Source organism: Cherax quadricarinatus, chromosome 19 (assembly GCF_038502225.1).
Source record: "Cherax quadricarinatus isolate ZL_2023a chromosome 19, ASM3850222v1, whole genome shotgun sequence".
Taxonomy (NCBI): Eukaryota; Metazoa; Arthropoda; class Malacostraca; order Decapoda; family Parastacidae; genus Cherax; species Cherax quadricarinatus.
Window position 1 is genome coordinate 27,195,902 of NC_091310.1, and position 12,382 is coordinate 27,208,283.

The following is a 12,382-nucleotide window of genomic DNA, read 5'->3' on the forward strand; positions in this document are numbered from 1 at the left end:
AACTTTATCGTTTTCTTTAATAAGAAGTCAAGAAAATAACCATTTTTGTTGTTCACAATAGTTTATGGTGTTATGAATTAACGATCATTTCCTTATAAACTGTAGAAAGCAATATTTAGCAGTATTTTCTTAATTATTTTTTCAATGGGAACTTCTGGATATTCTTTCCAATTACACGAGTGGATATACAATTGAAAAGCGTTTTATTTTTTTTAGTCTTTTCAAAAAGTTTTTTTATTTTAATTTTAAAAATGATTATTTACTTTTATAATATAATAACGTACGAAAAGTATTATTTTGCAAATTATGTTCTCATAGATGGTATGCATTAAACGTTAAGTCGAAGAAATGTGTTGCTTTTTGGATATTTAATTACATACTATAATCCAGTTATTTTTCAGTTATTTACGCGCATGAGATACATTTTAAACGAGCGAAAAAGTTATTATCATTACGAAATAAAAAAAAGAAAAGTAAATTTCATTTTTGCTCTATAAAAATGTAACTTATAGTGTTGAAAGTATTTGTGTTTGTCAGGAACACGAGGCTGACATAAGTAGTGACTTGTCTTGTTGACTATCACTGCTGTTGCTGTTGTTGCTGTTGTTGTCTGGTGTTACTGCTGCTTCTACTGGCTGCTGCTGAACACTGCCAGGAAGTGAACAATGATGGAGGTAGTAGACAACAGTTATCCAGGCTTCCAGTTTAGCAACTTTGCCAGGCAAGTCTCTGGTTTTGTTACTTTCCAGTCTATATTTTTGGCTGTAATTACCGGCTACTACTCAGCTGTGCAGCGCTGTATAATTTTGTTGGTTTAGCGCTTAATTTTGATTATAATAATACTACTCGGCTGAATTTTTTTTTTTACAATTTGACAATATGTTCCTTGGGAGGTGCCTGGATGTCGGTGAAGGGCTCTTGATCCACGGAAGTGCATTTATTCTTCTGTTGGATCGAACCCGAATTCGTCTCATTCCACAGGTCATACACTGAGGGACCAGAGATAGAGCCTCGATGACGCACTGACTTTATGTACTGACTTTATTGACCCACGGACTTTATTGGATTATTTTATCCTTGGTGGCTAACCCTCCTGGTTAAAAATCCAAGCACAATTTTATATTACACGTCTAGTGTTTACCTTAGTAAGTTTATTTAGGTACAGGTACACATAAGTACAATTATCATATATAGTGACGTGTGTAAATTACCCACAAGGATAACAAAAAAAAAACAGTCTAACTTATTTTCATTGAGGTCCTTGTAATATCTTATTATTTAAAGCCAAGCAGTAAGATACAATTGATATTGGTCGTGATTATAACCTTAAAAATTAAAACAGCTAAATAACTCAACTGTAAAAATTATTTACAGTTAAAAGAGTGAGCTACTCAAGTCCCAATATGACTCAGTTTTTAGCAAGCCGCTAACCAGACTGAGAGTCGAAGATCAAAATGAATTTTTTATGAGAGAGCCACAAAATTTGATTAACACAAGCCTATCCGATGTTATCCTGACGCCAAATGACTTCGAACAGGCGATAAATGACATGCCCATGCACTCTGCCCCAGGGCCAGACTCATGGAACTCTGTGTTCATCAAGAACTGCAAGAAGCCCCTATCACGAGCCTTTTCCATCCTATGGAGAGGGAGCATGGACACGGGGGTCGTCCCACAGTTACTAAAAACAACAGACATAGCCCCACTCCACAAAGGGGGCAGTAAAGCAACAGCAAAGAACTACAGACCAATAGCACTAACATCCCATATCATAAAAATCTTTGAAAGGGTCCTAAGAAGCAAGATCACCACCCATCTAGAAACCCATCAGTTACACAACCCAGGGCAACATGGGTTTAGAACAGGTCGCTCCTGTCTGTCTCAACTATTGGATCACTACGACAAGGTCCTAAATGCACTAGAAGACAAAAAGAATGCAGATGTAATATATACAGACTTTGCAAAAGCCTTCGACAAGTGTGACCATGGCGTAATAGCGCACAAAATGCGTGCTAAAGGAATAACAGGAAAAGTCGGTCGATGGATCTATAATTTCCTCACTAACAGAACACAGAGAGTAGTCGTCAACAGAGTAAAGTCCGAGGCAGCTACGGTGAAAAGCTCTGTTCCACAAGGCACAGTACTCGCTCCCATCTTGTTCCTCATCCTTATATCCGACATAGACAAGGATGTCAGCCACAGCACCGTGTCTTCCTTTGCAGATGACACCCGAATCTGCATGACAGTGTCTTCCATTGCAGACACTGCAAAGCTCCAGGCAGACATCAACCAAATCTTTCAGTGGGCTGCAGAAAACAATATGAAGTTCAACGATGAGAAATTTCAATTACTCAGATATGGTAAACATGAGGAAATTAAATCTTCATCAGAGTACAAAACAAATTCTGGCCACAAAATAGAGCGAAACACCAACGTCAAAGACCTGGGAGTGATCATGTCGGAGGATCTCACCTTCAAGGACCATAACATTGTATCAATCGCATCTGCTAGAAAAATGACAGGATGGATAATGAGAACCTTCAAAATTAGGGAGGCCAAGCCCATGATGACACTCTTCAGGTCACTTGTTCTATCTAGGCTGGAATATTGCTGCACACTAACAGCACCTTTCAAGGCAGGTGAAATTGCCGACCTAGAAAATGTACAGAGAACTTTCACGGCGCGCATAACGGAGATAAAACACCTCAATTATTGGGAGCGCTTGAGGTTCCTAAACCTGTATTCCCTGGAACGCAGGAGGGAGAGATACATGATTATATACACCTGGAAAATCCTAGAGGGACTAGTACCGAACTTGCACACGAAAATCACCCACTACGAAAGCAAAAGACTTGGCAGACGATGCACCATCCCCCCAATGAAAAGCAGGGGTGTCACTAGCACGTTAAGAGACCATACAATAAGTGTCAGGGGCCCGAGACTGTTCAACTGCCTCCCAGCACACATAAGGGGGATTACCAACAGACCCCTGGCAGTCTTCAAGCTGGCACTGGACAAGCACCTAAAGTCAGTTCCGGATCAGCCGGGCTGTGGCTCGTATGTTGGTTTGTGTGCAGCCAGCAGCAACAGCCTGGTTGATCAGGCTCTGATCCACCAGGAGGCCTGGTCTCAGACCGGGCCGCGGGGGCGTTGACCCCCGAAACTCTCTCCAGGTAAACTCCAGGTAAACAGTAGGAATAAAGTGGACCGAATTATTTAAATAAACATTAAATAGAGAGGATCAGCTTACAATAGTAGGTACATGAATATTAACTGTACAAAAAAATCACTCTCCTCCCTTTCTATAGCTTCATTCATTAGGTACCTTTTAGTTCTCCCTCATCTGGCTTATGTCAAGACTGGAAAAGATTAAAATGCATAAATACAATACACACAGCTTATATACACCAGTATCTGAGCCATTCTGGCCCAGTGTTAATGAAGCTGCACATGTACTTATGTGGCTCTCGCCTGAACATTGATGACAGATTTCCTCCGGTTTCTTTGTGAACTCTTATCTGCATGTTATTCAGCTCACTGGGCACATCACACAATGGGCATCAGTCATCAGGTACGTCATCGTTCTTATGGGAAGCTGGTTACTGAACTCAGGCAGAAATAGACCCCTCACCCAAGACTCAAAAGAGCATGTGTCCTGCTCTGAGTCTTGAGTGAAATAAAAGAACAGGATGAAATAAAAAACAGAGCCCCTGTTCTTTTATATCATCGCCCAACTTTGGGCTTTACATCTTTGTACATTTCGGTGCTCTGTGACCCTAGGGGGTTTTGCACTTCTTTTTGATTATAATGATAATTCTCTGTACATTGGGAAGCATGACACAGTCGATCAAATCTGATTGCCTACCATTTCCCAGGTGCTGTATGATCCTTGCTGTTTTGGCACTTCTTGAATGCAGTAATAATGATGATGTTAACCTTATTCTTTACAACTTGATTAATATGCAATATATAGAGTATTCATTATAAATTTACTCTTAGTGTGTTTCTTAATACTTTATGTAATTCTGTACCTGAATGTGTTTCATAAATTTATTATGGGACATGGAGAAATTTATTTTCATTGTATTAGATGATGAATTTATTTATATTATTAACTGTGAAGAGTTAGTAACCCAGGGTAGCAACATCAAGATGAATAAGACACATGTGCAACACTTAGATAGCTTTACTGAGGAGAAGTTTTGCCAACCAGTGGCTTTATCAGTCCAATACAGAGAATAACTCAATTTCATCAGACTTAAACTGAACACCTGTGACCTTTGTGGGTTCAGCAATTTTCACAATAAAAGGCCACCATTGTGCCTATTTCTTAACTAGAATGTAATCCCAGTAGTTTATCACTTTGTGTTCTTCCATACAAATGCTAACTAAAGTTTTGGGCTTGTACAGTAGAACCTTGGTACTCGAACAATTCGGTATTTGAACGCTTTGGTGAAAGTTAAGACACGGGCAACATCTGGTTATCTTTATTGTAGATGTTTCACCATCCAGTGGCTTTATCAATACAGATTCTAGGACATAACTAGAAGATGGTAGATCTATATACAAAAGATGAGGTAATCATTCCCTCAGCCTTGGAGTTGGTGTGGAGAGCACTGTGGTCATAGAGATTCCGGAGCACAGGCAAGGAGACTGGCGCTTATATAGGCATGAGTGGATAGGGACATGTAGCAAATGAGGGCATAGTCACTGGTAGGCGGGATTCCCTAGTGGAAGTAGGTCATACCCAAAGGGATGGGTTAGTTGTTGTGGCCTTGAGGTAGGTCATGTAGATGTTCTCAGAACCAAGATTACATGATGTTGCAGTGTCTGACAAGTTGTGCAAGAAAGGTATACAATACCGATAGTATTGTATACGACCATGGTGCTCTCCACACCAACTCCAAGGCTGGGGGACTGATTACCTCATCTTTTGTATATAGTTCTACTTTCTTCTAGTTATGTCCTAGAATCTGTATTGATAAAGCCACCGGATGGCGAAGCGTCTATAATAAAGATAATCAGATGTTGCACGTGTGTCTTAACTTTCATCTTGTCAGTGTTGTATACCTTTTTTCATGCTTTGTTCGGTAAAAAAATCGCTTAGTAGTTGACCATTTGCTCGGCACTCGACCAAACAAACGCGACTTACCGTAACTTTGCTCTAAACTATTTTGTGTTTCATCGCATTTTTAGTTTTTTTTTTTTTTATTTATGTAAATAAGTCACCATCAGGCCCAAGAAGATTATTGATAACAGCCAACCCAAAAGAAAATTGGTCAGGAAAAAGTTGTTCGGCACATGAACAGCCTTCTGGAATGAATTAAGTTCGAGTACCGAAGTTCCACTGTGTTACTCTGCGAGTGGAAATTTATTAGCTCTTTATTTTCAGCACCTCTCCATAAGGTGGTGTGTGATAGTATTAGGTTTGCAGCTACTGATCAACTGAATCTTACTCATGAATATATGGAAGATATTTGTAAGTAGTATTAATCCCACATCAAAACTGTTGTACAGTATTTTAATTTATTGGCTACTTTTTAATAATAGCTGCTATTAATGTTCTTTCTTGTGTACATGTAATATTTTAAATGGTGTTGTATTTCACAGAAATGAAAATCTGGTGGCCAAAGGATTCCCAATGCCAAACTCTCGTAAGACTGGTACAACCATTGCTGGCATAGTCTTCAAGGATGGTGTCGTTCTTGGTGCAGACACACGTGCCACTGAGGGAGATATTATTGCTGACAAGAATTGCAGCAAGATTCATTATCTCCAGCCAAACATGTACTGCTGTGGAGCAGGTATGTCTAAGGTGACTAAAATATTTGGTACAATATCTTAACTATACAGTGGTCCCTCGTTTTTCGTAATTAATCCGTTCCTGGAGGAGCTACTATAAACGAAATTTACGATTTGTGAATCAATTTTCCCCATAAGAAATAATGTAAATACAATTAATCCGTTCCTGACACCCAAAAGTATTAAAACAAAAAAAATTTTTACATGAAATATACATGTAGTACATAAACAATACAATGGGAAATGATGAATGAAACATTAACAGCATAACACTTACCTTTATTGGAGATTCTTCTTAGTGTATGGGAGACTGGAGGAGGAGAGAGATTGGATTGTTTACAGTTTGGAAGGGGAATCCCCTTCCAGCAACACCTCAGGTACCAATTGCTTCTCTGGGGTTGCTTCTCTTCTCTATTTCTTAATGCCACTAGGACCACTTTGAGTCACTCTAGTCCTGTCTCGCAAAGTAGCTGTGGAGAGAGCTGTTTCTGGCGTCTCTTGAACACTTCCCTAAAATTGCCCAAGACTTTGTCACTGTACATATTTCTCACCTTCTTTACCACAGGCTTGGCACTAGGAGCTTTCTTGGGAGCCATGGTAGCTTATATAGTACTTGCAAGCACTAAAATGAGTGGAATACAGTGGACCCTCAACTAGCGATTGCATCGATTAATGATAAATCTGACTAGCGATTCATTTAAACGCAAAAAATTTTGCCTCGACTAGCGCTTAAAAACCCGACCAGCGCTTTTCGTTCCGTACCATACGCGTCCACTTTGGCCTGAGCGCGCCTCACTTGTCCCTTTGGTGCCAATGTTTACAAGCCAGCCAGCCACTGCAGTCGCTTCCAAACATACAACAACTGGAACATTTCATGTTATCACAGCCTTTTTAGTGATTGCACCTGCAAAATAAGTCACCATGGGCCCCAAGAAAGCTTCTAGTGCCAACCCTACAGCAAAAAGGGTGAGAATTACTATGGAGATGAAGAAAGAGATCATTGATAAATATGAAAGTGGAGTGCGTATCTCTGAGCTGGTCAGGTTGTATAATAAACCCCAATCAACCATCGCTACTATTGTGGGCAAGAAAACGGCAATCAAGGAAGCTGTTCTTGCCAAAGGTGCAACTATGTTTTCGAAACTGAGATCGCAAGTACTCGAAGATGTTGAGAGACTGTTATTGGTGTGGATAAACGAGAAACAGATAGCAGGAGACAGCATCTCTCAAGCGATCATATGTGAAAAGGCTAGGAAGTTGCATGACGATTTAATTAAAAAAAATGCCAGCAACTAGTGATGTGAGTGAATTTAAGGCCAGCAAAGGTTGGTTTGAGAGATTTAAGAAGCGTAGTGGCATTCATAGTGTGATAAGGCATGGTGAGGCTGCCAGTTCGGACCACAAAACGGCTGAAAAATATGTGCAGGACTTCAAGGAGTACATAGACAGTGAAGGACTGAAACCTGAACAAGTGTTTAATTGTGACGAAACAGGCCTGTTTTGGAAGAAAATGCCAAGCAGGACGTACATTACTCAGGAGGAAAAGGCACTCCCAGGACATAAGCCTATGAAAGACGGGCTTACTTTGTTGATGTGTGCCAATGCTAGTGGTGATTGCAAAGTGAAGCCTTTATTGGTGTATCACTCTGAAACCCCCAGAGTGTTCAGGAAAAACAATGTCCTCAAGGCTAATTTGTGTGCTGTGGAGGGCAAACAGTAAGGCATGGGTCACTAGGGACTTTTTCTATGACTAGTTACACCATGCATTTGCCCCCGATGTGAAAAATTACCTAATTTAAAAGAAATTAGACCTTAAGTGCCTCCTGGTATTAGACAATGCCCCTGGTCATCCTACAGATGTGGCAGAGCGACTTTCTAGGGACATGAGCTTCATTAAGGTGAAGTTTTTGCCTCCTAATACCACTCCTCTCCTGCAGCCCATGGACCAGCAGGTTATTTCCAACTTCAAGAAACTGTACACAAAAGCTATGTTTGAAAGGTGCTTTGTAGTGACCTCAGAAACTCAACTGACTCTAAGAGAGTTTTGGAAAGATCATTTTACCATCCTCAATTGTGTAAACATTATAGGTAAGGCTTGGGAGGAAGTGACTAAGAGGACATTGAACTCTGCTTGGAAAAAACTGTGGCCAGAATGTGTAGACAAAAGGGATTTTGAAGGGTTTGAGGCCAACCCTGAGAATCCTATGCCAGTTGAGGAATCCATTGTGGCATTGGGGAAGTCCTTGGGGTTGGAGGTTAGTGGGGAGGATGTGGAAGAGTTGGTGGTGGAGGACAGTGAAGAACTAACCACTGATGAGCTGCTAGATCATCTTGAACAGCAAGAGGGAAGACCTGAGGAAACTGCTTCGGAGGAGGGGGGAGAGAAATTGAAGAAGTTGCCTACTTCTAAGATTAAGGAAATCTGTGCATTGTGGCTTAAAGTGCAAAGCTTTATGGATGATAATCACCCTGACACAGCTACTGCAAGCCGTGTTGGCAACCTGTACACTGACAATATTGTGAACCACTTTAGGAAAGTCATAAAGGAACGAGAGGTACAGGCCTCTATGGATAGATATGTTGTGCGACAGAAGTCCAGTGACTCTCAAGCTGGTCCTAGTGGCATTAAAAGAACAAGGGAAGTAACCCCAGAAAAAGACTTGCTGCCTCAAGTGCTAATGGAAGGGGATTCCCCTTCTAAACAGTAAGATAACACACTCCCCTCCTCCCATCCCATCAATCATCACCAGATCTTCAATGAAGGTAAGTGTCATGTAACTGTGCATGTAATCTTCAGTTTGTGTGTATTAAAATTAATATTTCATGTGGTAAATTTTTTTTTTCAATACTTTTGGGTGTCTTGCACGGATTAATTTGATTTCCACTATTTCTTATGGGGAAAATTAACTTGACTAACGATTATTTTGACTAATGATGAGCTCTCAGGAACGGATTAATATCGCTGGTTGAGGGTCCACTGTATTATGAAATATTTCGTAGGAGCACTTGAGGGGACCTTCACCCACTGGTAAACAATGCCAGACTGGCTGGGTAGGGAGGCCGCCTTGGCTCACACCGTGCGTACGGGTCTCGGACAAACTACTATTCGCGAGTCAACCTATGAAAAGCGAGTCCATGTTTATATGAAAATACCCCTATGATTGGCGAAATTCACGATTGCCGAGAACTACGAAAAGCGAGGGACCACTGTATTACTGTGTGGTATTAAGTTTTGATATTTTGCATCACTAACAGGCCTTCATTTAGGTGGCCCCTCTATAAGTTCCTTATTTGAAATCCACACATGCATTATTCCACACCTTTATATAACTACTGTACATAAACTTTTAACCCTTTGAGGGTCCGTCCCATAGTTCTACGGCTTTGAAGTCAGGGTCCAAGCCATAATACTGCACCATGAGCTCAGCTCACTCAGATAAGCTGTGAGTGGTAAACTTGGGCCTAGATATGAGAGAATCCATCTGTGGTAAGTGTGCACCATATAAAACAAATCCTGCAGCACGCAGTGCATAATGAGAAAAAAACTCCGACCGTGCTTTTGGATTAAAACTGCAAATTTGCTGTATATATTTGTATGTTTTTTACGGTTGTATTTGTGATTTCTTGTTCACGTTTGATAGAATGCAAGATATGTTACAGAAATAGAGATGATTTTCATTGGTTTTATTACTCAGAATAGCTTGAAACTGGGCTCAAAGTAGGGGAAATGTTTGATATTTGCCGGTGTTCAAGAATAAACAAATTACATCACATGTCCAATACATGTCAGCTGGTGGGTGTAATGTGTGTTCATGAATGTGCTGTTATTATTTATACAGTTATTACAATACAACCTCTTCTCATTTAGTGACGCACTCGTTCACCGACGACTCAGACTTAGGACAGGCTCTCTGACCAGTATGTATATCTAAATAATGTATATTAGAGCTTATTTTCTCTATTCTGTTTATTATAATATACAGTGCACTACTGTATAAACATTTAAAAATATATTAAAAATGTTACAAATGATGCAAAGGTGACATTAACCCTTTCAGGGTCGCCAGGCCCTCTCCGAGACTTGTTCTCAGGGTCACCAAATTTTCAAAAAAAAAAAAAAAAAAAAAAAAATTCTTATGAAAAGATATAGAATCTTTTCCTGATCATAATGACACCAAAAGTATGACATTTGATGGAAAACTTACGGAATTATGCTTTCGCGAAGTTAGTGGTCTCGACGATGTTTACGCATCGGCGATTTTGCCGACTTTGAGCCCTATTTTTGGCCAATTCCAGTGTACTAGCCAACAAAAATCATAACTATTTTGCTAGAACTCCATTTTTTCTATCGAATGAGTACAAGAAACCACCCATTTACAGATTTCAACTATCCAATAGAGTGGTCAGAATTTAGCAATTTTGCCAATTTCACACAAATTTCAAAAGATGCCAATTTCCAAATAGGGTCCAGAATAAAGAAAGACATTCCTGGCACTAAAATAACATTTCCTGTTCATTAGTTACGTCCCCACGCCCCTTTTACATTCTTTTGCTTTCCACTTTGAATTTTTATTCTCACAAAAAATAGTAGATTTACTGCTATGCAGACTACTGCATTAGTGTAGAAATGATATAAATAATATCAGCGCACTTGTGAAAGATATTAGACTTGCCAGTTGACGTGTATTGAACGCATAGCATGATTTGTTTACTTTTGGACTTTGGCAAAAATCGAAGATTTCTGCTACTTTGAGCTCAATTTCAAGGTACTTTTCATTGTAAAACCAATCAAAATTGTCTGAATTTCTGTAATATGTCTTCCATTCTATAAAATGAGACCAGGAAAACTAGAATACCATACAAAAATACAGTGCGAAGTTGCCGTTTTAACCCTTTGAGGGTCGACAGGCCCTCTCCGAAACTCGTTCTCAGGGTCGGCCAAATTTCAAAAAAAAAAAATTATTTTTTCTTATGAAAAAATAGAGTATTTTTTTCTAAACATTATAGGCTAAACAAAAAAATTTTAACGTCAATACTTACCGAGATATGGAGGTGTGAAATTTGCCAAAATTGAACAACATATGGTAACATCGCCGACTGCCGTCACCCGGTATTTTTCTATTTACTTTTTTATGTACTATTTTCAATTATTTTTCAATTTTTCTTTTTCTGAGTAACTTTTATGGCCTCTGAGGCCAACATGATCAGTATTTTGTAAGTTATTTCTTTTTCAATACTACACAATAAGGGCGTAAACACTGTTGTCATTATTTTGTTTACAGAAAATATTTACACAAACAAACAATATGAAATGTTGTTTATTACTATTTTTCTATATTTTATATACACATATACAGTCACAGGACATGTTTCTAGAAGTTCTGCAGCCTGTGGAAGTCTTTGAAACATGGTGTCATGCACAGTGGAGTTTTGCACTCCTCACACATAAAACGAGTGTCTCTGCGTTGTTGTGGGCGTTTTTTTGTATGTGAACAGACGTAACACCTCTTCTGAGCCTTTTTCTTCAAAGCAGTAGCAGGCAGTTTTACCAGGAAGTGATCACCATGCTTCAGACGAGCAGGTAGTTGTTGATAATTTGGTGGGCGGTCAATTGCAGGTGCATTTCCTTGGTACTGGAATACTATTTGTCTGATGACAGACAAACAGAATTCGCCGTACTGTGGTTTGTTTCTGGTGCTCATCTTATACATATTATAAGCATTGAGCATGGAAATGTCCAGAAGATGGAAAAACAGTTTGATGTACCACTTATAACTCTTGCGAACACAATCAGCAAACCCAATCTGCATGTCACATTTGTCCACTGAACGCATGTTGAAGGTGTAATCAATCACAGCTGCAGGTTTTAGAATGGGTTCATTTCTCTCTCTATGCTGCCTGCCACTGTCTGCCATTTCATTAGGGTGAATTGATGACAACAGTGTGACATCTCGTTTGTCATGCCACCGAAATGCCATGATGTCATTGGCAGCAAACGCCTGCACCTCACCTCTGCGAGTGCCAGCGTCAAACCTGGGCATATGTTTTCGATTTGCACGCACTGTGCCACACACATCTGTCATGTTCACTCGCAAAAAATCACTGAGTGAGGGGCTTGTGTACCAGTTATCTGTATATAATATATGCCCCTTACCAAGGTATGGTTCTATCATTGTTCGAACCACATCACCTGAGATGCCCAATAACTTCCTGGTATTTTGCAATGTATAACTTCCAGTGTACACAATAATATCCAATACCAGACCACTGTAACAATCACAAAGCACAAACAACTTTATACCAAAGCGTTTCCTCTTGCTTGGTATGTACTGCTTGAAAGAGAGTCTTCCTTTGAACAGAATCAAAGACTCGTCAATTACAAGCTTCCTGAAGGGATAAAAATGAGTACTGAATTTCTGTTTCAGATACACAAACACATTCCTAATCTTATATAACCTGTCAGTTCTGTCAGGCCTGGTTTTATCTGAGAAGTGAAGCATACGTAACATTAGCACAAATCGATTCACTGGCATTATATCACTGAAACCTGGTGTTGCAATCAGGGGGTCTGTTGACCAGT

At 39.7% G+C, this 12,382-nt stretch overlaps 1 protein-coding gene across 1 annotated transcript in view; it reads left to right on the top strand.

Moving 5' to 3' along the window:
- The first annotated feature begins 526 nt into the window (after window positions 1–526).
- LOC128688118 (proteasome subunit beta type-7-like) overlaps window positions 527–12,382 on the top strand; it is a 75,742-nt gene continuing 63,886 nt past the window's right edge. Inside the window, exons 1-2 of the mRNA XM_070086582.1 lie at window positions 527–721; window positions 5,611–5,804. Coding sequence (XP_069942683.1) covers window positions 666–721; window positions 5,611–5,804 — 250 coding nt within the window. The 5' untranslated portion in view covers window positions 527–665. The remainder of the gene's footprint in view (window positions 722–5,610; window positions 5,805–12,382) is intronic.